Source organism: Pogoniulus pusillus, chromosome 2 (genome assembly GCF_015220805.1).
Source record: "Pogoniulus pusillus isolate bPogPus1 chromosome 2, bPogPus1.pri, whole genome shotgun sequence".
Lineage (NCBI taxonomy): Eukaryota > Metazoa > Chordata > Aves > Piciformes > Lybiidae > Pogoniulus > Pogoniulus pusillus.
The window spans coordinates 44,014,357-44,040,587 of NC_087265.1; the positions used below are offsets into that span (position 1 = coordinate 44,014,357).

Here is a 26,231-nt window from a genome sequence, read left to right on the forward strand (position 1 = left end):
AAAATTTACTGCAGTTGTTTAACCTGGAGAAGAGGAACCTTGAGAGTGATCTCATTGCTGTCTAGAACTACCTGAAGGGAGGCTGTAGTCAGGTGGGGGTTGATCTCTTCTCCCAGGTGACCAGCAACAGAACAAGGGGGCACAGTCTCAAGTTGTGTTGGGGGAAAGTCTAGGCTGGATGTTAGGAGAAAGTTCTTCACAGAGAGAGTGATTGGCATTGGAATGGGCTGCCCAGGGAGGTGGTGGAGGCACCGTCCCTGGAGGTGTTCAAGAAAAGCCTGGATGGGGCACTTAGTGCCATGGTCTAGTTGACTGGCCAGGGCTGAGTGCTAGGTTGGACTGGATGATCTTGGAGGTCTCTTCCAACCTGGTTGATTCTATGATAATACACTGTTTCATCTTCTACAGTTTAAGAGTGGATGTAAAGTAGTAATAGGGTGGCATCCAGTGATATATACAAAGTCTGGAAGTGTGGGGTCTTCTTTTCATAGTCTTTCCAAGCTCCACTAGTTTGCCAACACTGCTGATATCAGCTTCCAGTTCTTAGACTTATGGGAACAGAGAGTTTGTGGAGCTGGTATTAGAGCAGACTTCCACTAAGTTTTCTGGTGTGTTCATTCATAGTCAAAGGAACAGGCTCATCAGGCAGTGTACAGCTAAGTTGGTAGCATGCTACCAACTTAGCATTAGTTGGCCAACATGTGGCCTGAGCCACAATGTTATTTATCTTCTCTGCAAAATGACTGGGACCATTGCCTCAATTGTTTGAATATTGGGTTTACTTCCATCTGCTTTAGAAGATGGTATCTGTTTTGCTTCTAGAAGAATGTAGAACTTTAATAAGTTGATCTGGAGGTACCTGTAGAAAATATACCATGTGATATTAGAAATCTGTACCTTAACTGGGAAAGTAAATGTGATGTTTTAGATTGTTATTGGCTTCTTTTTTAACTTGTGGTGTAGATAGAACTGCTCACCAGCAGTCCATTCCTGAAAGTTTCAGTATCCTAACAGCCAATTTATATTCTCTCAGCTAATCACCAGTGTGAAACTCATCAGTGGCAGTGTGCCAATAAACGATGCATCCCGGAAGCCTGGCAGTGTGATAGAGAGGACGACTGTGGTGACAACTCTGATGAAGACAGCACTCACTGTGCCAGTAGAACCTGTTCTCCAGGCCAGTTTAAATGTGACAATGGCCGCTGCATCCCACAGTCTTGGAAGTGTGATGTGGACGATGACTGTGGTGATAACTCTGATGAGCCGTTCCATGAATGCAGTAAGCACATATCTGTAGTAAGCTTCCTACATTATAGTGCACTAAAAGCAAAGCAAACTGTATTGCTTGATTTTCCTGAAGTTGAACATATATTAGGAAGGGGTATTTACTGCAAGCTAATTGTAGTCATGTAGTAAAGATTGTTAGAAAACGTAGAGACTATGTGATAATTTGCTACTTATTTACTCTACAAGTACCTGAAGAGAGGTTTTAGCCAGGTGGGGGTTGGTCTCTTCTGCCAGGCAACCAGCCACAGAACAAAGGGACACAGTCTCAAGTTGTGCTGGGGGAGGTCTAGGCTGGATGTTAGGAGGAAGTTACTCACCTTCAAGAGAGTGATTTGCCATTAGAATGGGCTGCCCAGGGACGTGGTGGAGTTACTGTCCCTGGAGGTGTTGAAGCAAAGCCTGGATGAGGCACTTAGTGCCATGGTCTAGTTGATTGACTAGGGCTGAGTGCTAGGTTGGAGTGGATGATCTTGGAGGTCTCTTCCAACCTGGTTGATTCTATGAAAGAAAATTTATTTATGCTGCCCAGATTATCACAAACTCGCAGCGTCTCGCTCTAAGTTGCTTGATGGTAGCAGCATCCTTTGCTTGGCTGCTAACAACACTCTGTAAAGAAAAGCTATATACTGATCCACTGCCTGTGTGGCAGCAGTGTGTGCCAGTTCAGCAGTTTTTACCTTGTTCCACTTTGGTGTGTGACACATACCATACTTTTTACAAGAACAAAGTAAGTTTAATTTCATGAACCTGAAGTTTCTCATTATGTTATGACTATAAAAAATCATAACGAATTTTGAATGACAGAACTGCAAGAAGGGCAGTTTAGTAGCTAAATAACACAGCTAACTTGGACAACTGCCTCTTTCAGTGGGTCCTGCCTATCGGTGTGACAATCACACACAATTCAGCTGTAGAACCAACTACCGCTGCATACCGTTGTGGGCAGTGTGCAATGGGAATGATGACTGCAGAGACAACAGTGATGAGCAAGGCTGTGGTATGTCATTTCAATATCACTGTGTACCTAAAATATTCCTCCAATTTAGTAACATCTTGATTTTCTGAAAGCCTTCAATAATCATGTACCTGTACTTTGTTTGATAGCAGTTAGGTACCCTGGTAGTTATTTGTCTTCAGGAATAAATCAATGTGCAGCAATTCATTATGCAGCTCACATGTTTATGAGCTCTGAGGATCAGAATGTTATTATTTTGTCCCATGTGTCATCAAATGACACAGGAAATAGATTTAGACAGTTAAAACTGTCAGTGTTTTCTACATTTACTTAACTTACCTTCTGTGCTGGTGAAAACCGTCAGTATGGGGAGTGTGATGGTCATTTCCCAGACTCTTACATTTGTGTTGAAACCTCTCATACACTTACACAAAGCTTAGAGAACATCAAATTGCTGTATCAGAATCAGAAAAGACTGGAAAGTGTAACACACTCTGAGGTCAGCATGCTACTTTGACAGTGCTAAGTTTATATTTCCATCTCAGTTCTATACAGTTATTTTAGATGTTTCTTAATAATTTCTCTATTATTTGGCCCATTGGCACAAACATGTCTACTTCTGTTATACTTTGTGCATCCCATCTTAATCCAAAGACTGCTAATTTGTGCTGTTTTATTGGCAAACTGTCTACACCACAGAGGAGAGGACTTGCAGTCCTGCTGGAGATTTTCGTTGTGACAATCACAGATGTATCCCACTGCGCTGGAAGTGTGATGGAGATAATGACTGTGGAGATAACTCTGATGAACACAATTGCAGTGAGTTCTTTTTTTGTGTGTTGTGTTACAGTCGTGGGATGAGATTTAACAAGGCCAAGTGCAGGGTCATACACTTTGGCCACAACAACCCCAAGCAGCACTACAGGCTGGGAACACAGTTGATGGAGAGCAGCCAGAAAGCAAGGGACCTGGGGGTACTGGTAGGTAGTAGCTGAAGATGAGCCAGCAGTGTGCCCAGGTAGCCAAGAGAGCCAATGGCATCCTGGCCTGTATCAGTAACGGTGTGGCCAGCAGGACAAGGGAGGTTCTTTTTCCCTTGTACTCAGCACTGGTCAGGCCACACCTTGAGTACTGTGTCCAGTTCTGGGTTCCTCAATTCAAGAGAGATGTTGAGGTGCTGGAATGTGTCCAGAGAAGGGCAATGAAGCCGGTGAGAGTCCTGGAACACAGCCCAGTGAGGAGAGGCTGAGGGAACTGGGATTGTTTATCCTGGAGAAGAGGAGGCTCAGGGGTGATCTCACTGCTGTCTACAACTACCTGAAGAGAATGTGTAGTCAGGTGGAGGTTGGTCTCTTCTGCCAGGCAACCAGCAACAGAACAAGGGGACACAGTCTCAAGTTGTGCTGCGGGAGGTATAGGCTGGATGTTAGGAGGAAGTTCTTCATGGAAAGAGTGATTTGCCATTGGAATGGGCTTCCCAGGGAGGTGGTGTTGTCATCGTCCATGGAGGTGTTCAAGAAAAGCCTGGATGAGGCACCTCCCTTGATCTGCTGGAGACACTCTTCTTAATACACCCCACCCCAGGATCCTATTGGCCTTCTTGGCCACAAGGGCACATTGTTGTGCCATGGTTAACTTGTTATCCACCTGGACCCCCAGGTCCCTCTCCACAGGACTGCTTTCCAGCAGATCACCTCCCAGCCTGTACTGGTGCAGTTTATTATTCCTCCCCAGATGCAAGACTCTGCACTTGTCCTTGTTGAACTTCATCTGGTTCCTCTAGCCTTATTAAAGAGTACTGGGGAGAATGTTGCTTTAATATCATTTAGTCATAAGCTTTATACTACCATATTACTTTTGTCTAGTTTAAGGAGACAGGTGTGGGTGTTTAAATGTGCATCTGAGGAACTTTTCATATTTGACTCTCATTCTAAATGAAGGTCCTCGTGAGTGCACAGAGAGTGAATACCGCTGCGACAATTTGCGCTGCATACCTTCCCGGTGGATCTGCGATCACGATGATGACTGTGAAGACAATTCAGATGAACGTGACTGTGGTGTGTATTTTCTGATTGCTACCTCTTACATACACACACTTTTGTTTCTAATGTGATAAATTATTGTGCAAAATGATCTTTTTTGGGGAAGCATCAGTAGTGGAGGTTAGCCAGGTCACTTCAGTCATTCCACCAAAAGCAGAGGATGCTGGAGTTTGAATGACTGGGAATTTGCAGTCTTTTTTAGGATGTTGTTCTGAAAAATTAAACACTTTGTCTAGATTTGAACAAGAAGTCTTTTCAACAGTTACTTTTGAATTTTTTTCAGAGCTGAGGACCTGCCACCCAGGTTACTTCCAGTGTAATAGTGGACACTGTGTTGCAGAACGTTTCAAATGTGATGGAAATGCAGACTGCCTTGATTTCTCTGATGAAGCAACTTGTCGTGAGTTTCAGGCTTTGCAGTTGATGCTCATTGAGCTCATTTGCAGAAAGATTTGGACTTTTCTCTCTTTTTATGTAAGATGAGTCCTTAGAGGTACAGAATTCTGCAACACTCAGTGATGTCAGTTAAAATTCAGTATATTTTGAAACAGCTTTTTAATGTCATAATAAGTTACTATCTTTTACACTGATTGTAAACATATTCTTAATGTTAGGAAATTAATGTGTTTACAAGAATCAGTCAGGGTTGGAAGGGACCACAAGGATCGTCTAGTTCAAACTCCCCTGCCATGGGCAGGGACAGTACCCTAGATCAGGCTGGTCACAGCCTCATCCAGCCTGGACTTAAACACCTCCAGCAAGGGGGCCTCAACCACCTTCCTGGGCAACCCATTCCAGACTCTCACCACTCTCATGCTGAAGAACTTCCTCCTCATGTCCAGCCTGAACCTACCCATTTCCAGCTTTGCTCCATTTCCCCTAGGTTCTATCATTCTGATAGCTTAAAAAGTCCCTCCCCAGCTTTTTTGTAGGCCTCCTTCAGATACTGGAAGGCCACAAAAAGGTTACCTCAGAGCCTCCTCTTCTGCAGACTGAACATCCCTAACTCTTTCAGTCTGTCCTCATAGGAGAGGTGCTGCAGCCCTCTGAGCATTCCAGTGGCCCTTCTCTGGACATGCTCCAGCACATCCACATCCTTCTTGTAATGGGGGCTCCAGAAATAGATGCAGTGCTCCAGGTGGGGTCTCACCAGAGCACAGTAGAGTGGGAGAATCTCCTCCTTCGACCTGCTGGCCACGCTTCTCATGATGCAGCCTTAGGATCTGGTTGGCCCTCCAGGCTGCAAAGTTAGTCCTCTGGGCTGCAAATCCTCAGTCCTTGCACACTGTTGCTCTACATCTTTGCAGTGCCTCATACTGTATATGAAAAAATAATAGAAAATTTGAGCTGAGTTCAGGAAAACCTAACTTTTTAATAGTAAATGAAACTGTCCTACTGATTCTCTTCCCTGCAGCAACGCGGTACCCGAATGGTACATACTGCCCACCCACGCTGTTTGAATGTAAGAACCGCGTCTGCATCCAGCCGTACTGGAAATGCGATGGCGATAATGACTGTGGAGATAACTCTGATGAAGAACTTCACCTTTGCTGTAAGAGCTAAAAATTATATCAAAATGAACAATGTGCCTAATAAAATCTCATTAGAAAACCATTTCAGAGTGCACATAAGTCTGAAAGGTACTGGGTTTTAAAACTGGCAGTATAGTCGGGACTTCTTTGCAAATATGGTTGAAGAGTCTTGATGTTAGCTCTAAAAATGAAGTGTTGGAGGTGCTATTTAAACTATTTTTTTGTCAGCTGTGCACTGTGTAGCCACTTAAGCAGCATGTTGTGTTTTCAGTAAGTTTACTTCAGAAACAAATCTAGAAAACTGCCTGTGCTAGTTTGAGCCTAGCTGGGATATTTTGGTGAGAAGAATTAGATGATAAGCTGTGAAAAGGAAACAATGGGGATGTTTACTTCACTCATAGGCTTGCTGAGATATATAAAATCAAGAACATAAATATAGATAAGAGTTGCTTTCTGGCCCTGGCTGCCTGCACTTTTCTCCCTAAACTGCTGTCTAACTAATCCTTCTGCTTTCTAACATCCCTGGCCAATTCTCCAAACTCAACTTGAACATAAGGCAAAGTCTGGGGTAAGGTAGAGGGGTGAAGAGGAGGTAGAAGGGTTGTTGGGAGCCCCTCCTGGGGACTTTGGTTTCTGGGAGGGCTGTTGTGTTTCTATCTTCCCTTTTTAACTTGTATATATTGTAAATACCTGCTTGTGTATTGTGCTAAGCTGTAAATATAAAGCTTCATTCCTTAATTTCCAGCTCAGCTGAGTCTAGTCTGGCTGATTTTTTTTTTTCTTAACTGGGGGGGGGGGATTGATGGGTAACACCCAAACCATCACACTTGCTGTTATTTGTTTATATCTTATATACTCTATGCCTTTGACCAAGGGGGATGTAGTGCGACAAAAAATGTGCCATATCCCAACATACAAACACCAAAATGTGAAGAAATTATTATTTTGCATCTGAATGTCTCTACACCTTTTAAAGTACAGAAAAGATGTAAATGTTACCAGATAAAAGTGATTGGGATAATTCATGAGTCAGTGGCATGAAATATCAAAGAGTGACCAACTTAATCTCTGTGGTTTCAGTGGATATCGCTTGTGAATCCCCATTCCGTTTCCGATGTGACAACAATCGCTGCGTATATAGTCACGAGCTCTGCAACCAAGAGGATGACTGTGGAGATGGAAGTGATGAGAAAGAGGAACACTGTATGTTTGCATGAATTCAGCAATGTGTTGTGCTTAATGTTTAATAAAGGCTATAGAAATGCTGAAATCAAACACAAGTTATTAAAACTATAGCTCAGTATGAAGTACTCTGAACTATGATTACTGGTACTATGTATTTGTAGCTCTCCATACAAGTAAGCAAAAGTCAGCAAACCAGTCTGAAAAGTGCAGAGCATGATTTATAGTGAGCAGCAGCAAAATTGTGTCAACTTCTTATGAACTCCACTGAAGGAGAAAAGAGTTTGGCTGTATCATAAAATAAGGATGGGATGGAGAACTAGGACTTCTAAAAACAAGAGAAATGGGTACTTCTGAATTTGTGACACTGTTATGCTCATAGCAAGTGTTGATATTTAGGCCCACATTCTACAGAAGCTCTCTTCATATTCAGTAGGTTTTTAACCTCAGATATCTTATGTGGTTCTCATTGATTATGTCTTGTGTTTTTATATATGTTTTTATTTATGTATTTTTATATTATCAAGTTTAATCAGTTTTGGTAAATGACACTATTTGATGGCTTCATTATACAATATTCTTAAAGATAATATTTACTAATAGTACAATAATCTTGTAAAGCTTGCAGTAGATAACTCAGTATCCTGCAGTACCCTCAGATATCTTATGTGGTTCTCATTGATTATGTCTTGTATTTTTATATATGTTTTTTATTTATATATTTGGACATTATCAAGTTTAATCAGTTTTGATTGGTAAATTATACTATTTGATGGCTTCATTATACAATATTCTTAAAGGTAATATTTACTAATAGAACAATAATCTTGTGAAGCCTGCAGTAGATACTTCAGTATCCTGCAGTACTCTCAGATATCATATGTGGTTCTCATTGATTATGTCTTGATTTTTTATATATTTTTTAAATTTATATATTTTTATGTTATCGAGTTTAATCAGTTTTGCTTGGTAAATGATACTATTCGATGGCTTTATTATACAATATTCTTAAAGGTGATTAAAAGTTACTAATAGAACAATAATCTTGTGAAGCCTTCAGTAGATGTATAAACTGTATTGTTAAAGGATGTTAATAGATTTGCACTATTAAAAAAGAACTGAAGTCAGCTATTAACAAGAAGAATTTAACATCTGCCTTCAGTTCATGGAGATGTGACTGGAAGTCAGGAGGCAATAGATAGTTTTAGCTTTACTGAAGCCTTCCAAAGTCAATCTAGTCATTATTTTACCAGATTCCATCAGTATCCTCATTAACAACATGGAATAAGACTGTATGTTGGTACTGTGTAGCTGGAGCTGTAACAGGAGTCTTTCTCTTTTTGGCTGTAGGTAGACGACCAACCCCTAGACCTTGTACAACTGAAGAATTCAAGTGCAGTAATGGAAATTGCATTCCTCTGCATTATGTCTGTGACAATTATGATGACTGTGGGGACCATTTTGATGAACTGGGCTGCAGTAAGTAATAATATCAATAGAATATAAAATTACAATGCTATTGGAGTAAAAATTTCTGAAACTGATAACAGTTTTTCTTCTTGAATAGCATGCTAAGAATTAATGACTTTTAATTAGCCTATGCTACAATTATCCAATTAGCCATGACAATATCTTGTGTTTTCCTTTTTTTTGGGAGTATTGAAAAGATGTGTAGATGTGCCACATAAGGACATGGTTTATTGGCACTTGTCAGTGTTAGGGTTATGGTAGGACTCAGTGATCCTAAAGATATATTCCAAACTAAAGGACTGTATGGAAATTAACACTCTAAACTGTCCTTTTTAGGCTTAGAGCATACATGCATCATAAAAAAGGGGGTGACTGTTTTGGGGTTACAAATTTATGATTTATGCATCATAAAAAAGGGGGTAACCAGTTTTGAACTGTTTTTAAATGGTCTGCATTATAAAGGCAAGGATATTGACATGTTTCAATCATAATTACAATATGCCAACCTATGGAATTACTCATGGGTAGACTCTGAACTGGTATGGGTTGCCCCAGTCCCATTAAAATCAGTAGCATACTGAGACACTTCATAGAATCAGTCAGGGTTGGAAGGGACCACAAGAATCATCTAGGTCCAAACCCCCTGCCATGGGCAGAGACACCCTACCCTAGATCAGGCTGGCCAGAGCCTCATCCAGCCTGGCCTTAAACACCTCCAGCCATGGGGCCTCCACCATCGCCCTGGGCAACCCATTCCAGGCTCTCATCACTCTCATGCTGAACAACTTCCTCCTCATGTCCAGTCTAAACCTACCCACCTCCAGCCTTGCTCCATTCCCTCTAGTCCTGTCACTCCCTGAGAGCCTATAAAGTCCCTCCCCAACATTTTTATAGGCCCCCTTCAGATACTGGAAGACCATAATTTGGGTACAGCGTGAACAAGCTCTCATCTTCTCTTTAATTTCCAGATAGAAATAATGTGAAAGGGGTGTTATACATGATAGCAAACAGATGTTATGTACCTGATAACCATTTTCAATTATAATAATGATCAGAATTATGACACCCTTTTCTCCCTTATCCCTTTATTTCATTGGTTATAATTCTATAATTTACTTTTTTGGGGTTTTTTTTTGTTTCTGTTTTAATTTCCAGATCCTGGAACAGCACGAACTTGTGCAGAAAATATCTGTGAACATAACTGTACCAACCTGAGTGAAGGAGGCTTTATCTGTTCCTGTAGGCCAGGGTACAAGGCCAGTGAAACTAACCGAAACTCTTGTGATGGTATTTTCAATCTTCTACATTTATTCTCACTGTTGAGTGCTCAGGGATCTATCCCTTCATCATTCTAATGTGACTACCCATTTTTTTAACAGATTTGTTATACCTTTAGCAAAGAACCAGATCCACATTTCAGATTTCTGTAGATACATGGATTTGCTTTACTGTCTGTGGGTTTTGTCATATCTCTGCAATCTGAGGGACAAAAATTTGCTGAATGTATTTATTTATTGCCCTGGTTATATGCAGATAAGATTTGGTGAGGAGTCTACACAAAAGCAATGGTCATGAATAACAGTACTTTCACAGTTGCCATTTCAATACGTTTTGATAAGAGCACTTTCTGAGGGCTAGGTATCTTTGTTTCAGCATTCCAAGAAGGCTTTGGCTTTGCACCTCATTGCAGACTGTCTAGGTTCTAATTTACATTTCCAGAGACTCAAATATACTTGATAGAACCAATAACAATTTTATAGAGTGCCTTTCCCTCTTCCCCCTTCTTTCCCAAAAGAAAGGGATTAGATGGAGAGAGAGAAAAGGTAAGCACACCCAAATAAAGGAATCTCACTTGATTTGGAAGTTAAAAAGAAAAGTTTAACAATAACTTAAAAAGGTATCTGAGGTAGGGAAGTTACAAAGGTATAGGGAAGAGAAAACAAATACAAAATGTATAAATACAGCCAGATTTTTGATGGTGATGGCTTTGTCCACCTCATGGGTGATGGCCATGTGGTGAAACAAAGAGAACCAGGAACAGGATGATGATGGTGCTAACCAGGGAGTGCAGAGAAAGAGAAACAGGAAGTCCCCCTGCTTTTATGGATCTTTAGACAGGAAGGGGGAGTGGGCTAACCGTCACCTGGTAGTGCTCAGACCCACCCCTGGGGAGGGGTCAAGACCACCTAGGGTCAGGTTCAAGGTTACTCCCCCTGGAGGGTTAACCCTATACACAGACAAGCAATCCGATAAGCAGGAACCTCATCTTTTCTTTCCTTGGTGATCTAACATAAAAATACATGATCAAAAATGTCTCTCTGAAAAGCAATCAGATAAGCAAGAACCTCATCTTTTCTTTCCTTGGTGATCTAACATAAAAATACATGATCAAAAATGTCTCTCTGAAAAGCAATAAGCAGGAGCAGTGCAGTTATTAGCAATCTCTAGTTAAGATATGATACAAAAAGTAGATGAATGCTGGGGAGGTCTGTTAGATAATTGATGCTGCTGCTAAAGATCAGTTATTAGGTCACTGATTGTTCTAGAGTATGTGGGGAAGGTACAAACTTACCACTTCATGGTAGGAAGGCAGAAAGAGCTCAAGCTCTGGGAATCTTTTCTCTGCTTATGTCTAGATATCAACGAATGTGAGATCTTTGGAACATGCACTCAGCACTGCAAGAATTCCAAAGGAAGCTATGAATGTTTCTGTGCAGATGGCTTCAGGTCTGTGGGGGATCAACAAGGGAAACAGTGTGCAGCTAATGGTATGTTAACTGATATCAAAGTTACTTGCTACCTGTAAAGAGCAAGTAGATTAAAGCAACTTAATTAATGTAACACACTCTCTTTTTCTGGAAGGGGATAATGAAAGTCAAACTACTCTATAATGTAGCATCTGTATCCCACCCATTCCATACTCAAGAATAGAAGTGCTCATCTCTGCTTCCACTTGGAAACATTTAAAATAATGTCTTGTTTTGGGTGCCTGCCTTTCCTTCTTCTGAATTTTTCTGCAGACAGAAACCTGTTTCTCTTGTAGTTGTCATCAGAAGGCAATTCCTGAAGTTTAGGTTTTCTTTATAAAGTAATGCATCAGAAGAAAGTTACATTAAACTGATACAGATCAAAGGCGTTCTAGTGACACATTGCCATTCAGTGTTCATGGACTGATGAACACAAACAGAAGGACTTTGACCAATATTTAATGTCAATCACTAGGGTTTTTTTAATCATATCTCAGTGCAGTCACTACAGTGGTTGATGGCTAATTACGACAGTAAGAGGTCATCTGGAAAATTATAGTTATAGAACAGTAAAAATGAAGAGCTGAGGAAAACACTAAAAAGTGACAATGCAGATGTATTACATGAGAGACAGAAATAGTATTGTCTTTACAGCTTGAAGAGACACATGAGCAAAATGTGGTGTCCTAGTCAAACAGTAAAGTCTTCAGAACCGAATGCTGTGACGGTTTGGGTGTTACCTGCCCCCCTACTCCTATGAAATCACCCAGACTAGACTCAGCTGAGCTGGAAATTAGAATAAAGCTTTATATTTACAGCTTAGCACAATATACAAGCAGATATTTGCAATCTATACAGCTATAGACATAAACATACAAGTTAAAAGATAATACAGAAACACAGCCCTCCCAGAAACCAGAATCCCCAGGAGAGGCTCCCAACCACCCTTTTACCTCCTTTCCACCCCTCTACCTTATCCAAGACTTTGCCTTATGTTCAAGGTGAGTTTGGAGAATCGGCCAGGGGGGTTAGAAAGCAGAAGGATTAGTTAGACAGTAGTTTAGGGAGAAAAGTGCAGGCAGCTAGGGCCAGAAAGCAACTCTGTTATCTATATTTATGTTCTTGATTTTATACATCTCAGCAAGCCTATGAGTGCAGTAGGCATCCCCATTGTTTCCTTTTCACAGCTTATCATCTAATTCTTCCCACCAAAATATCCCAGCTAGCTTCAAACTAGCACAAATGCCTGTAGCCAAAACTGTTCCTGCAGGTTTTGAAACCTAAAAATTATTTGTAATATGAGAACAAGGAAACAAGGTCTCCAGGTTTCCAGTTCAAGGGCCTAATTCAACAAACATTAGCTGTTGAGCCCAAGACTGGAAGGACAAAAGGACATTTGCACCTGAGTTGTTTCTGCCTGGTGGCTTCTTGATGTGCCTGTGTCAGAAATCTGTTTCTTTGAAAACATAGGCTTTATTTGGAAAGAATCTAGGCATTCAAAGTTTCCAAGGCTAAGTGACAGAAGATAACATGAGTGTAGCTGATAACATGAAAATTCTTGTGCCTAAAATTCTGCTTCTGCATATGCTCTGAATTCTACAAGTATTTGTGGTTCAACCTCACAGCACTCATAAATGAAGGCTTCATTTGCCTATGCCTGCTGCAGGCCTGATCAGCAGTTGTTTTCAGAACACATATAGAATACTAGGTCCCCTTTCTCCTGTAATAGCATACACCTTGGAAATGCTGTCAGTCATTATCTCTCCCTTTCTCCACCCTTGGAATGTCTTCTAAGAACATGTCAAACAAAGTGGTTTGCAACCTGAGGGCTGCCTTCAGGTGCTCACAGAAGACCTTTACCAGTGCCTGGCTGGTTCCTGTTCCAGCAGTGTCTGTCTGGAGGGACAGTGTCTGTTACTCTGTTAGAATATATGTTTTTGAGGTGTGTTCAGGGTGGGTGAGGCCTTGAAGAACCTTGGAGTTTGGAACTAAATGTTCTTTAAGGTCCTTTCCAACCCAACCCAGTCTGAGATTCTGAGATTCTACACTGCTTTGTATGTTCTTTAGGGTATAGTCAGTTGCCTCATTCTTCCATAGTGTAACATGACTTAGAGATATGGAATAGAAACATAGAATTGTTTTGGCTGGAAAAGACCTCGTCAAGCTCAACCTCCAACCTAAGACCAAAGGAGCACTTCTTTGGAAATTGAGCATTATTAGTTGGAAAAGACACTGGTAGATGAGATTCTCCATTCTCAGCTACAAAATGAGTAGTGAAAAGGATAATACTCAGCAAGAAGCATTTCTGGAGCTTTTAATGGGTTTTGCAAAGCCAAGACGTTTGAGTAGCTTTAGAAGTGGCTCTGTATTCGTTCTACTTTATGCAAAACCAGAACTTGTGAAAACCCCAGGTTAGTTTTGACTAGAAATTACTTTTGTCTGTTTCTTCTAAAGTGAGGAACACATGCAAATAAAATGTGTGGTCGTTTCTCAGGTAATCCTCCATTGTTACTGCTGCCAGATAATGTGCGGATTCGAAGATACAATATCTCATCAGAACAGTACTCTGACTATATTGATAACCAGGAGCATATCCAAGCTCTGGATTATGATTGGGACCCTGAAGGGATAGGCCTGAGTGAGTATGTGTAGAACATTCTTATGGTTGAGTTAAAAAAGATTGATTTCTGCAGCAGAGGTATTTAATTTATGCTGGAAATCAAAACACATTAAATGTCCATGTCTTGGTTGAATGTGTCCCTCCCCTCTACTCATACTTCAGCATCAGTGTGGTTCCTTTTAATGCTTTAGTTTAGTTTAGCTAGATTTTTTTTTTTGTTTTCCTTTTGTTTTCACTTAAGTTCAGATGTTGAATTGTGGCTCTTTAGGATTATGCAGTAATAGATTGCTATAAATGAGCCCTGCTCTTTTTCTTTTCTTTTCTTTTCTTTTCTTTTCTTTTCTTTTCTTTTCTTTTCTTTTCTTTTCTTTTCTTTTCTTTTCTTTTCTTTTCTTTTCCCTTTCCCTTTCCCTTTCCCTTTCCCTTTCCCTTTCCCTTTCCCTTTCCCTTTCCCTTTCCCTTTCCCTTTCCCTTTCCCTTTCCCTTTCCCTTTCCCTTTCCCTTTCCCTTTCCCTTTCCCTTTCCCTTTCCCTTTCCCTTTCCCTTTCCCTTTCCCTTTCCTTTCTTCTTTTCTTCAGATTCTGCCAGTCCCCAAACCTGGTTTAAATATTGCAAGAACTAATCCTTATATTAAGCAAGAGTGGTCAGCAGATCATTACATTAGCTTATTTCTTTGCCACTCTGTCAGCTTCCCTGCTTTTGCCTTTTTCGCAGCGCCACTGTCCTGGTCCATACTTGCTCCTTAGGCTCTTTAGAGTCTAAATTTCTTTCTCTGCAAAAACTCCAGTGTTAAGACCTTTCATTCTTGACAAATATGTTCTGTATTTCTTTATAACCTAGATTAGATGTGCATCTTATTTATGATGAATGGCTTAAAATTTTACATGCTAATACAACATAGCTTAATTGAACAGATGATTCCATGTTATAAAGAAATGGGTCAGACGTTTTCACATAAGAGCCTCAGGAAGATTAGAATTTTCAATAAATGTGGGATAACTATACCTTACTAATGACCTTTGTCTACTTTTTTGGAAGGTATTGTGTATTTCAGCATTCTGGGACAGGGTTCTGAGTTTGGAGCCATCAAACGTGCTTATCTGCCCACATTTGACAGCAGTAGGAACAATCCTACAAAGGAAGTTGACTTGAATCTCAAATATGTAGTTAATCCTGATGGGTTAGCTGTTGACTGGGTTGGAAGGTAAGTGCACTGAAAAGCTAGGAAAATACTGTACATTGAATTTGTCAAGAATCTGATCAGGCACTGCAAAACCCTCAGCTTTTTTCCTGATTAAATATCTCTGAAGATATCTTTTCTCAACATCATTCAGACAAATGTAATAAGCTCTATTTGCCCAGACAATATAGGTCAAAATACATAATAGGTCAAACACATTTTGCTGACTGCATCGTGTATTCTTTGAGGAAAACTACAGTGCTTCATGACTGGTAGATCAGTTGTGCATCAGTAAAGTGATAAGATAATACCCTGACCTTTATGTCAGATGGATTATTCTTCAAGGACTCAGGAAAGCTCCAGGGAACAAGTTTTCTTGGCTCTTTGAAGGAGACCTCCCCAGTCCATAATGAAATTAGTCTTTTATCTTTGCTTCTTTCATACTACCCTTAAGCTAATCTGAAATCAGAAGCAGTTGAAGTCTGATTAATATATGTATTTTGTCAGTGAATGGTTACATCTTTATCATTGTGTCTCAGACTTTTTTGGTGATTGTGTGTCAGAGTTTTTTCTCCTTCTCTTTGGCTGTGGCTATTTGTTTAACTTAATCCTAGAAATCATGACATCACTGGTTATTTTCCCTCCCCTGGAGGAGAACTAGGAGAAGGTTGGGTTTGACTTTTGGGAGTTTGATTTCGATGGTGTAATTTTTTACATGCAGTGTAACTGTTAGAGTGTCTGAATTTCCTGTTGTCAAATCTATATAATCATGAATATAAATCTGTATGATCTCAAGAGAGAGGTTAAGATACTGGAACGTGTCCAGAGAAGGGCAACGAAGTTGGTGAGGGGCCTGGAACACAGCCCTGTGAGGAGAGGCTGAGGGAGCTGAAGGTGCACAGCCTGGAGAAGAGGTGGCTCAGGGCTGACCTTATTGCTGTCTACAACTAACTGAAGGGATGTTATAGCCAGGTGGTGTCAGTCTCTTCTGCCAGGCAACCAGCAATAGAACAAGGAGACACAGTCTCAACTTGTGTAGGCTGGATATTAGGAGGAAGTTCTTCATAGAGAGAGTGATGTGCCATTGGAATGGGCTGCCCAGGGAGGTGGTGGAGTCACTGTCCCTGGAGGTGTTGAAGCAAAGCCTGGATGAGGCACTTAGTGCCATGGTCTGGTTGACTGGACAGGGCTGGGTGCTAGGTTGGACTGGATGATCTTGAAGGTCTCTTCCAACCTGGTTGATTCTATGATTCTATGAGAACAAAGGTTTATCACCAGCATCCTGGTGAAGCTAGCACCTTCAACAATTCAAACAATGTTAAAACAACATATTTAAGTGTCTGCACAGTATATAAAAACTTATACACATAGTTTGAGACATTCTTCCAACCTATCAGCAAAACCAGAGCTACAGTGTTTTCTCACATTCCCAAGGCAATTGTAAGATAAGTTGTTTCATCAGAAGACACTGTGTGATTAGTGACTGCACAATAATTACTATGTTTAGTAAAGGTCAAAAAGATAGAAGAGCTGTGGTAATAAGTGTAAGAAAATTTTAAGGAAGATGAGACTGGGTGTGCTGTTCACAGAATCACAGAACCATTCCAGTTGGACAAGACCAAGTCCAGACAATAATCCTACTCTGTAAGGTTCACCCTAAATCATATCCCGAAGCACCACATCCAAATGAATTTGAAACACATCTAGGAGCGTTGACTCAACCATCTCCCTGGGCAGCCCATTCCATGCCTGAGTTGTTTGTCTATTACAACCCCCAGGTCCCTTTCTGCTAGACAGCTTTCCAGCCACACTTGGGGGCCAGACTAGATGACTTCTGGAGGTCCCTTCCTGCCTGGACCATTCTATGATTCTCCAAGCCTGTAGCATTGCTTGGGGTTGTGGCCCAAGTGCAGGACCTGGCATTTGGCCTTCTCGAAGCTCATGCCTTTAACATGTAAACTGCAACACAGGAGGTTCCACCTCAACACAAGGGGGAACTTCTTTATTGTAAGCGTCACAGAGCACTGGAACAGGCTCCCTAGAGATGTTGTGGAGTCTCCTTCTATGGACACTTTCAAGGCCTGTCTGGATGTGTTCCTGTGTGACCTGAGCTAGATTGTGTGGTCCTGCTCTGGCAAGGAACTTGGACTCAATGATCACTTTGTGTCCCTTCCAACCCCTGACATCCTGTGAGCCTTCAATCCAGGCTTGGCCACCTAATGGGATTGCTCACCAAACAGGTACAAAACCGTGCATGTGTGCACTAATATGCATCTTAAAGGCTTTTAAATTGCTTCTGTCAACCAGATACTTGAATAAGTCTGTGCAGCCAGTAAGCAGCACTGGCCTCATCACACTGTATTAGGTCACTTGCTTACCTAACTGCAGTGTCGTTGAGTTCACCTCAGTTCAAAGATCTCCCTCTCCTGCACATGGGTGCTGCCTTTCTAGTCTGGCCAGCTGGCAAACATCCAGAGGGCCACAAAGGTGATCCAAGGGCTGGAGCACCACTGCTGTGAGGACAGGGGAATTGATCCAATCTATCCAAGTCGCTCTGTAGAGCCTCTCTACCCTGATGATGATCAACACTGTTCCTAAGACTAATAGCATTTGTGTTTGACATGAGAACATGTACTCATTAACATCCATCGTAGAATCACAGAATCAACCAGGCTGGAAGAGACCTTCATGATCATCCAGTCCAACCTATCCCCCAACCATGTCAACTAGACCATAGTCAATTAGACCATGGCACTAAGTGCCTCATCCAGTCTTTTCCTGAAGACCTCCAGGGATGATGCCTCCACCATCTCCCTGGGCAGAAGTCTAGAAAGGAGCTGTGGGCTAACAAATTCATGTCTTCAGAGCATGAATTTTGTCATCTTCTGGAAAACAATTTTTAAAGATACCCAGGAGCCACCTCTGGTGCTTAGAAGTAACAATGAAAATTCCCAGTAGCCCTTTAATGAAGATTGACAACAGAGGCAGCTGCAGAAACTTTGTCAGAGGAGAAACTGGTGAACTGATAGATGACATTTACTAAACTCACCTATATTTAGGGTCTGTATTTTCCAGACTGAAAAAGTTCAGATGTAATCACTAGAGTGTCACTGTATTAATTTCATCTGGGTTTGATATAGCTTTTCTTCTTAAAAAAATAGATATTTTATAACATTCTTCTTTCAAGAATAAACAATTTACTTTTGTAATGTTTTGTCTTGTATGTAATTCAGACATCTTTACTGGACTGATTCAGGGACTAATCGCATAGAGGTGGCAAAATTAGATGGACGGTACAGAAAATGGCTTATCTTTTCTCTGCTGGATCAACCAGCAGCTATTGCTGTCAATCCAAAACAGGGGTAAGTACTACAGGACTTCTTGAATTACTTTCAGTGCTATTCAATACCAAAAAAACCCAAAACCTCACAATAGTAAACCTTACAGGTAAGACTCAGAGGATGCTTTCTAGAGTTTTCCTTTACTAATGTTAGGAAACTATTTTAGGGTTATATTTCCTATGGGTGCTGGTGTTAGTGTTAACATTGAATAAGTCAAATAAAAATCCCCTTTCTACAGTACTGTGTGTCCACAGAATTTCTGTTACTACTGAAATAGAGAAATAGATGAGACTGTCTCTCTGCTAGCTCCAGGCAATACAGTTATAGCCTCCTCCACAGGTGGAAAGTGATATAAATCCACTAGTGCATTGAATGGCAGAGCTTGTTACATCTTGTACTATATGATGGATCACCAGATATGTGCTTCTCTGAGCTCTGAAGCTGTATCATGACTAATGGATGTTCAGGGTTCACAGTAACTTTTCTTCCACAGAGAATGAGAAACTGCCATTAAAACCATTATCTCTACAGATCAGGACACAAAATAAACATTCTTCCTTTCATATTTATCTTCTGCACTTGAAACAAATTTGTTTCATCTACTCTGTGACTTTCCTAATTGCATCTGCATAGCACAGGTTGCTGAACAGCTTTGTTCAAGAAACTCTAAAGGTCCAATTCTCCATGGTGATCAGTTTTGCAGCCATATTAAATCCTGGTTCTGTCCCTTCAGGCTCATGTATTGGACTGACTGGGGAAGGCAGCCAAAGATTGAATGTGCCTGGATGGATGGACAACAAAGAAAAACTCTGGTCTCTGAAGATCTTGGCTGGCCAACAGGTCTTTCTATTGATTATTTGAACAATGATAGGATCTATTGGAGTGATTCTAAAGAAAATACTATTGAATCCATGAGACCTGATGGGACAGACAGAACTGTAATATTGCATGGAGGTAAGATTTTTTTGTGCAATTGATATAATAGTAACCAAGATGTATGCTAACAAGCCCTTGCACTTCACAAGTGGGTCTGGCTTTGGGAGTTTTTCACAGAGGAAGTCTTGGTAGTGTGTTCTCATCCTTTATACTGAGATAAATAGCACTTCACGATCAGAGCTCAGGATGCCTGGTAACTTGATTCCCTGAGATTAATTTATATGACCTAAATGGGAAGCAATGTGGAAAATGGGATTCTTTCTTTTTTATGTGTGCTATGAAGTGGTCTGTAGGTACAATGACATGAAGTGGTCAGGTATGTGAGGATGTGGTATGTATATGTATATCTGCAAAGGTCTTGAAATGCAATGGTTAGATGATATATTTAGCCTAAAGAACAGCAATTTTATCATTTCTGGCAGAGCTACATGCTGACAGTCTATTGTATGGTTCCTTTGAGAAGTAGGCAGTCCATACAGCCTTGATGTCTTTGAAGGCCACTTATATTGGGTAGCTAAAGAACGAGGAGAAGTCTGGAAGGAAGATAAATTTGGAACTGGAGAAAAAGTGAAAGTGCTGACCGTGAATCCGTGGCTTACTCAAGTGCGCATCTATCACCAGCACAGATACAATCAGTCAGGTAAGTAATCAGCATCCTGGTGAGCCATTCTTTACTATGAGATTGAAGTTGGTATCGATGTCTTCAAAGAGCTCAGCAATCTGACAATCAGTATATGATGGCAATAATTTCTGAAAACCTAAAGATGAAATAGAATCTGGCAAGTGCTTTTTTTTTTCCACACACAAAGGGAAATCAACAGTGGAATGCCTCACACAGTTCTTTAGAGTCTCTTTGTTCTAAGTAATGACTCAGTCCTTTATCTTCTTTTCCTCCTTATGGATTTGTAATGGAGCAGACATTCACAATACGACTGTATCCTGGTAATAGAAAAAGTGCTGGCCATTTAAAACTACCTCCAGGGGCCATGTTTCACCTGAGGGAAGATGTCCAGAGGAACATCCACTATACTCCTCTGTAAAGGTGTTTTACCTTTCAGAATCAGAAAGCTCTGTGTTCCTTGGAGAGGTTGGCACTATGCTAGCCCCCCTTAATAACGTGAGGAAAGGCAGAGTGGAGGTTTTGATATAATTGTGTTATTTCAACATCTGTTGTTCTAAAAACTGCATCTAGGCTTGTTAAGGTATTTGGTGGTATACAATACTGACTATGGAATTGCCCTGCCTTATCTCAGGAATTTGCTGCATTGCTTCTTCAACTGCCTTTGTCGCTTTTATTTCAGTGCCTAATCCCTGTAAAGATGTCTGCAGCCACCTGTGCTTGTTGAGACCAGGAGGCTACACCTGCACTTGTCCTCAAGGGACTCGATTCATAGAAGGCAGCAGCACAGAGTGTGATGCAGGTAGGACAATTTATCAAACTGGAAATTAAAGCAAAGGAAACTTCTTTGGGAATGAATGCAAATGCATTACAGAATAAGAAATAGGGAAGCATGATTTAAGTGATATCATAGATGTTGGTAAGTCAGGGCATTTTGGGCATCACTGGTTTGTGGTCACCCTGTGCATTTAATTTAATCTTTTTGCATGTCATTTATAAAATGGATATAGATATAGCACTGCAGTCCAGATCTAGCTCCAAAACTGGTCACAGTTTTTGACTTTTGTATTGAAAATGCCAAAAAAAAATATTTTCAAATGTTCTCACATGCATTGATTTCAGAACTAGAGATTTTCTGACAAATTATGGCCTACAACTCAGTTTACAATTTTGTGCAAAGTACTGCTTGATCAGTATAATAGAACACAATAGAAACTAACCCCAACAATTACAGAACTCAGTGTGAACAGAGATAACTTATAGATAATTATCCTATGCTGGAAAGCTTTTTAAGCACTAGAATTCAGTAAATCAGAGCTTGGTTGGTGCATTGCAATGGAGTCCTTACAGTACTTCCAGGAACACCACTGAAATACAATCACTCAGCCTTTCCTGAAAAGAAGGAGCATACCACTGCAGGATTTCTCTTTCTCTGGCAGACAGTCTGCATTCTTAGCCTGATGGTAACCAGATGTCCTTGTGCTTGTCCTTGCAGTGTATCTCTAATATATTATGCTCTATAACATTATGTCTGGCATCTTTTCTATTGTTAATATCTGAATTCTCTTCTTTTTGCATTAGAAGAGACAATATCATGAGGTTTTAAACTGCCTTCCTTCTAAATTACATTTTATTAGCAATTCTTAGTGCTCTTTCTTATTGCCACGTGATGTGAGCTGCAGAAAGAGGAGCTAGTGGTATGATAAAATAGTGAAGAGAGTGTGCAATACCTGTTTAATTTGGGATCAGTAACACTGTTGATCGCATTTGCTCTTTGCTATCAATTGCTCTGAGGACACTGCATTTGTTATTCATTGCTGAAACTGAGTTACATAAAATATTCTGCCATTCAGAAAACTGAGTGATCTTATTTTGAGGAAAACAAAACAGCAAGTAAGATACACAGCACTGTCTTAATTTTAAGTTCTTGGCTTTGAGCACTTGTTTTAACCAGTGTACTCTAACTGTCACAATTTGACATACTGCTGAAACACAGCTTTTGTAAATACACTTGGTTTATCTGGTCCTTTTCCTCACACTGCAGTTACCAAGAAACATAGCCTGTAAAACCTCTGCATTTCCCCTTTTTGTATGTTATTTACCTGAATATAGCTTTACTTGTAGGGAACATTGTAACAAAATACTTCCTCTGCTTTTGGCTTGTAAAAGCTTTATGACAAAAATAATATGATATAACTTCACAGTGTGAGACAGACTGTTTGAGTCCATCATGTCTAAGACCTAGAGCTTTTCCTATGTGAACTACACTTTTCTGGCAGCATATCCTGAGCTCTGACTGAAGACTAGTACAAATAACTTTTCCCTTCTTTTTCCTGTTTTTTCCATTGTGGGTTGTTGTTTTGTGTTACTTTTTGTTTTGCCTTTTCATTTGACTCATTGTTAGAGAATCCTTATAGCTCCATAATTGGGCCAGCTCAGGCAGTACTGCCTCTTGGGCACCTGAGTGCTTCTGGCACTGAGCTGAGACACTGGCATGTTGAAGTAAAGCCTTCTACACTACCTACTGCCAAGCTGTCAGCCTGTGCTCTGTCCTGGCAGAAAACTGAAAACTTTGGGTTTCTCTCTCATCTTAACTGTCAGAATACCTGAGAGTACAGAGATCCCTCCTGTATGTGCATTTCATAGAATCATAGAATCAGTCAGGGTTGGAAGGGACCACAAGGATCATCTAGTTCCAACCCCCCTGCCATGGACAGGGACACTTTATCCTAGATCAGGCTGGCCAGAGCCTCATCCAGCCTGGCCTTAAACACCTCCAGGGATGAGGCCTCAACCACCTCTCTGCAAAACCTATTCCAGGCTCTCACCACTCTCATGCTGAACAACTTCTTCCTCACATCCAGTTTGAATCTCTCCACCTCCAGCTCATCCAATGATTTTCTTCAGTGTGTCAGTTTGGCCCTCTGTGTAACTTTCAGCTGGTGGATGGAGGCATCTGGGCAAAGGGGAGAAAGTATTGCTGCTTTCTGAATTGAAAGGTTTGAAGGGTGGTGGTGTTGGGCTGCATTGCACCAAGTAATGGGACAGACACAGATTTTGAGTTGTCTGTGCTTCATTTAACTGAATAAGTAATTATTTTCCAAGAACTGGTTTTACTTCAATTAAAATAAGCTCATTTGGCAGAAAAATCAATCTAAGAGTAGTGATAAATGCACATGCTATTAAAAGCAAAGCTTCTGGAAAGTAATTTGTGATTTTGCATACACGGCTTCTGTTGACATGAGTAAAATGCTAAATGATTTTATTTCTTTTCTTGAAGATGTCTTGATAACACATATGTGGCTTTTGAATTTTGCAGCTATTGAATCCCCTCCCACAATGCCACCAGCATGCAGGTGCATGTATGGAGGAACATGCTATATAGATGAAAGTGGTCTTCCAAAATGCAAGTAAGTCAGTATGATTTTAGGGCAGTCCTAGGTCAGAGTGTGCTGATTTAGTCTCACAAACAAACTCTTTGCAATAAGTTGGAAATGCTTCAGAAGATGTCACACACAGAATCATAGAATCAACCAGGTTGGAAGAGACCTCCAAGATCATCCAGTCCAACCTAGCACCCAGCCCTAGCCAATCAACTAGACCATGGCACCAAGTTTCCCATCCAGCCATCCAGTCTTTTCTTGAACACCTCCAGGGATAGCAACTCCACCACCTCCCTGGGCAGCCCATTCCAATGGCAATCACTCTCTCTGGCAAGAACTTCCTTCTAACATTCAGCCTAGACCTCCCCTGGCACAACTTGAGACTGTGTCTCCTTGTTCTATTAATGGTTGCCTGGCAGAATGAGAGCAACCCCCACCTGGCTACAGCCTCCCTTCAGGTAGTTGTAGACAGCATAATATATAGACATACACAGTAGTATGTTTGTAACAAAACCAGGAACCACATGTATGCATAAAAATATCAGCACATAAGCAGTGTAAATGTTTCTGTTTGGGGAAAACCAAACAAAACCCACCCAAAACCAGCCAACTAAAAAAAACAATGAGCAAACCACAACAAAATAAGAAAAAAAAAACAACACAAAACCAAAAATCCAAACACAAAAACAAAACCACCAAAACGAAAAACAAGCCAATAACCTAATCAAAAAGACAAATGCCTGAAGATTCTAGTAAAAAGCTGTACTAAAGCATTGTAACAATGAAGTAATGCTCGGTAACTATAGCTTAGAACAGCCAGTAGGTGCCACTGATGCTCTGCTGAAAAGCAATCTGTTGACTTCATTGACAAGTTTTCTGACTCATCACTTTTTATTTTGGCTTTTAATTCTAGGAAGATATCAGGATTACTATACTTACAGTCAGTGAAATATATAATTACTGACTGGGGGGTTAAAATTAATGGCATGTCAATAAACAGTACAAGACATAATAATAAAGCTGAGATCCTAGTCTTTAAAAAAGCCATTTGGTCAGCTGTCCTTCTTACCTTTGCAGGTGTTCTTATGGCTACACTGGGAATTATTGTGAAATAGGATTGTCAAAGGGAGTGCCTCCTGGAACAAGTAAGTTTTGAGTATATATTGCACTTGATATTTTGAGGTCAAGAATGTATAACACCTCACTATGATACCTGTTCAGGCCAAGCTTATAATTCTCTGTGCTCTTTATGACACTGAACTGTGCTTGCTTGAACGTTTGCTTGTTATTCTGTCTTTGATAGCAGCAGTAGCAGTGTTGCTGACAGTCATACTAATCATAATAATTGGAGTGTTAGCGGTTGGAGGCTTTTTTAACTACAGACGAACAGGCTCCCTTTTACCAGCGCTTCCCAAACTACCAAGGTATGTTTTGAAGGCTTTTTATAGCTGGAATGTCTGTGCACTGAAAATACATGTTTGTTCCTAAGTATTTCTGAAACATGCAGTTCATTTGCCATGTACCTATTCTGTTGGCATTTAGGAAATCCATGTTCCCTCCGTGTCAGTGGATTTTTGATTCCAAGCAGTATCATAGCTGATCATTATTTTATAACAAAGGACAATTTTGAAACTCTTCTACATTGTGAACTAGCTTTTAAGTAATAAGCAATATAGAAGACTGTTTATCAGATTTGGAACTGGGTATTCAGTTCAAAAAGACACAAAACATCATAATTAGTTATATTTTAATTTGTCTGTTAAACTTGGTCAAATAATTCTAGCAAAGAGGTCTTTTTAACTTTGAAAGGCTGGGTTTATCTGCAACAGTGGAGTCATCTGTTTAAAAGTAGTAACACAGGGCACATGTAGTGAACTCCTGTTTCTAGTGCCTGAGAAATCTGGGCTTTTTCTGAGTTCCTGCTTTCCTGACAGTTATATGGTCCAGTGAAGACCAGCTTTGTGAAATACCATTGAAAGCATTTGATGTGTAAATCAAAGGAAGATGTGGGGAAAATAATTACCATGATTGTGAAGGAAAAATGTCAGAATCTGATGTTTTGATTTTTTTTTTTAGCTTTAAGCCAGTTATGTATTTTTAAAGGCATAAATTTGCATCTTCACAGTCTTTCCACTAGTTTTCCAGCAGTAGCTCTTAAATCAGTGTAATTAAATCTTTGCAATCAATATCTGCTTTCTCACTGGAGGACTACACTGAACTAATTGCATTTATTTATGACTTTCTGTAATTAACTTGGGGCATAATTTTTGTGCCGATGAATTCTGCAAGACAGAGTTTGTAAGAAACCTCCAAGTTGCTTATAGAAACTCCCTGTTTCTTGAATGGAAATCTTCTGCATTCACAGATAGTGAGCAAGCATAAATTTTAATGTACTGACTCAGACTTACATGAGGAGCATTGCCAAACATTACAGTCATGAGGCCATGTGAAATGGAGATGTCAGGTGTTTGTCTGAGGCTTGATTCAGTTTTCATTTCTGCCATGGATGTTTTAGTGCTGCCACTTCTCAATCCCTCTTTAAACTGTTAACTCACAACTTTACTGCAGAGTTAACTCAAGCTATAGCTCAGCTGTTGCACTTTGCACTTTTCCATGTACAGCAATCATAGCTAATAAATATGGTTTTTCTTAAAACCTGCATCAGCTGATGCCTGTGGAGTAAACTGGGAAATTGTGCACACAATGCCCTAACTGTGGGCAAGAGTTTAAGCATGACCTGTCTCCAATGAGGACACAAAAAGGGAAAGATTATTTGAATGATTCTGTCTTCCTTCACATTGACAAAGTGAATTTGTAGTTGCACGTTTTGGGGGAGTTGCATGCTCAGAGTGCTGTGTGGAAGAACTTGTATTTGGCTACTATTAATTAATTTGAACAAGTGGACAGGCATGGAGGTCAGCACAGAAGGGATAAACT

The 26,231-nt window shown here is 40.4% G+C and overlaps 1 protein-coding gene across 1 annotated transcript in view; it reads left to right on the forward strand.

Moving 5' to 3' along the window:
• The window catches only part of LRP2 (LDL receptor related protein 2), a 140,800-nt gene that overhangs the window by 105,382 nt on the left and 9,187 nt on the right, over window positions 1–26,231 (forward strand). The window contains exons 57-75 of the mRNA XM_064166097.1: window positions 1,034–1,279; window positions 2,156–2,318; window positions 2,928–3,061; window positions 4,183–4,299; window positions 4,568–4,684; window positions 5,699–5,836; window positions 6,897–7,019; window positions 8,349–8,477; window positions 9,624–9,755; window positions 11,105–11,236; window positions 13,710–13,853; window positions 14,874–15,039; window positions 18,249–18,377; window positions 19,090–19,310; window positions 19,753–19,932; window positions 20,594–20,713; window positions 23,231–23,321; window positions 24,372–24,439; window positions 24,598–24,718. Coding sequence (XP_064022167.1) covers window positions 1,034–1,279; window positions 2,156–2,318; window positions 2,928–3,061; window positions 4,183–4,299; window positions 4,568–4,684; window positions 5,699–5,836; window positions 6,897–7,019; window positions 8,349–8,477; window positions 9,624–9,755; window positions 11,105–11,236; window positions 13,710–13,853; window positions 14,874–15,039; window positions 18,249–18,377; window positions 19,090–19,310; window positions 19,753–19,932; window positions 20,594–20,713; window positions 23,231–23,321; window positions 24,372–24,439; window positions 24,598–24,718 — 2,671 coding nt within the window. The remainder of the gene's footprint in view (window positions 1–1,033; window positions 1,280–2,155; window positions 2,319–2,927; window positions 3,062–4,182; window positions 4,300–4,567; window positions 4,685–5,698; window positions 5,837–6,896; window positions 7,020–8,348; window positions 8,478–9,623; window positions 9,756–11,104; window positions 11,237–13,709; window positions 13,854–14,873; window positions 15,040–18,248; window positions 18,378–19,089; window positions 19,311–19,752; window positions 19,933–20,593; window positions 20,714–23,230; window positions 23,322–24,371; window positions 24,440–24,597; window positions 24,719–26,231) is intronic.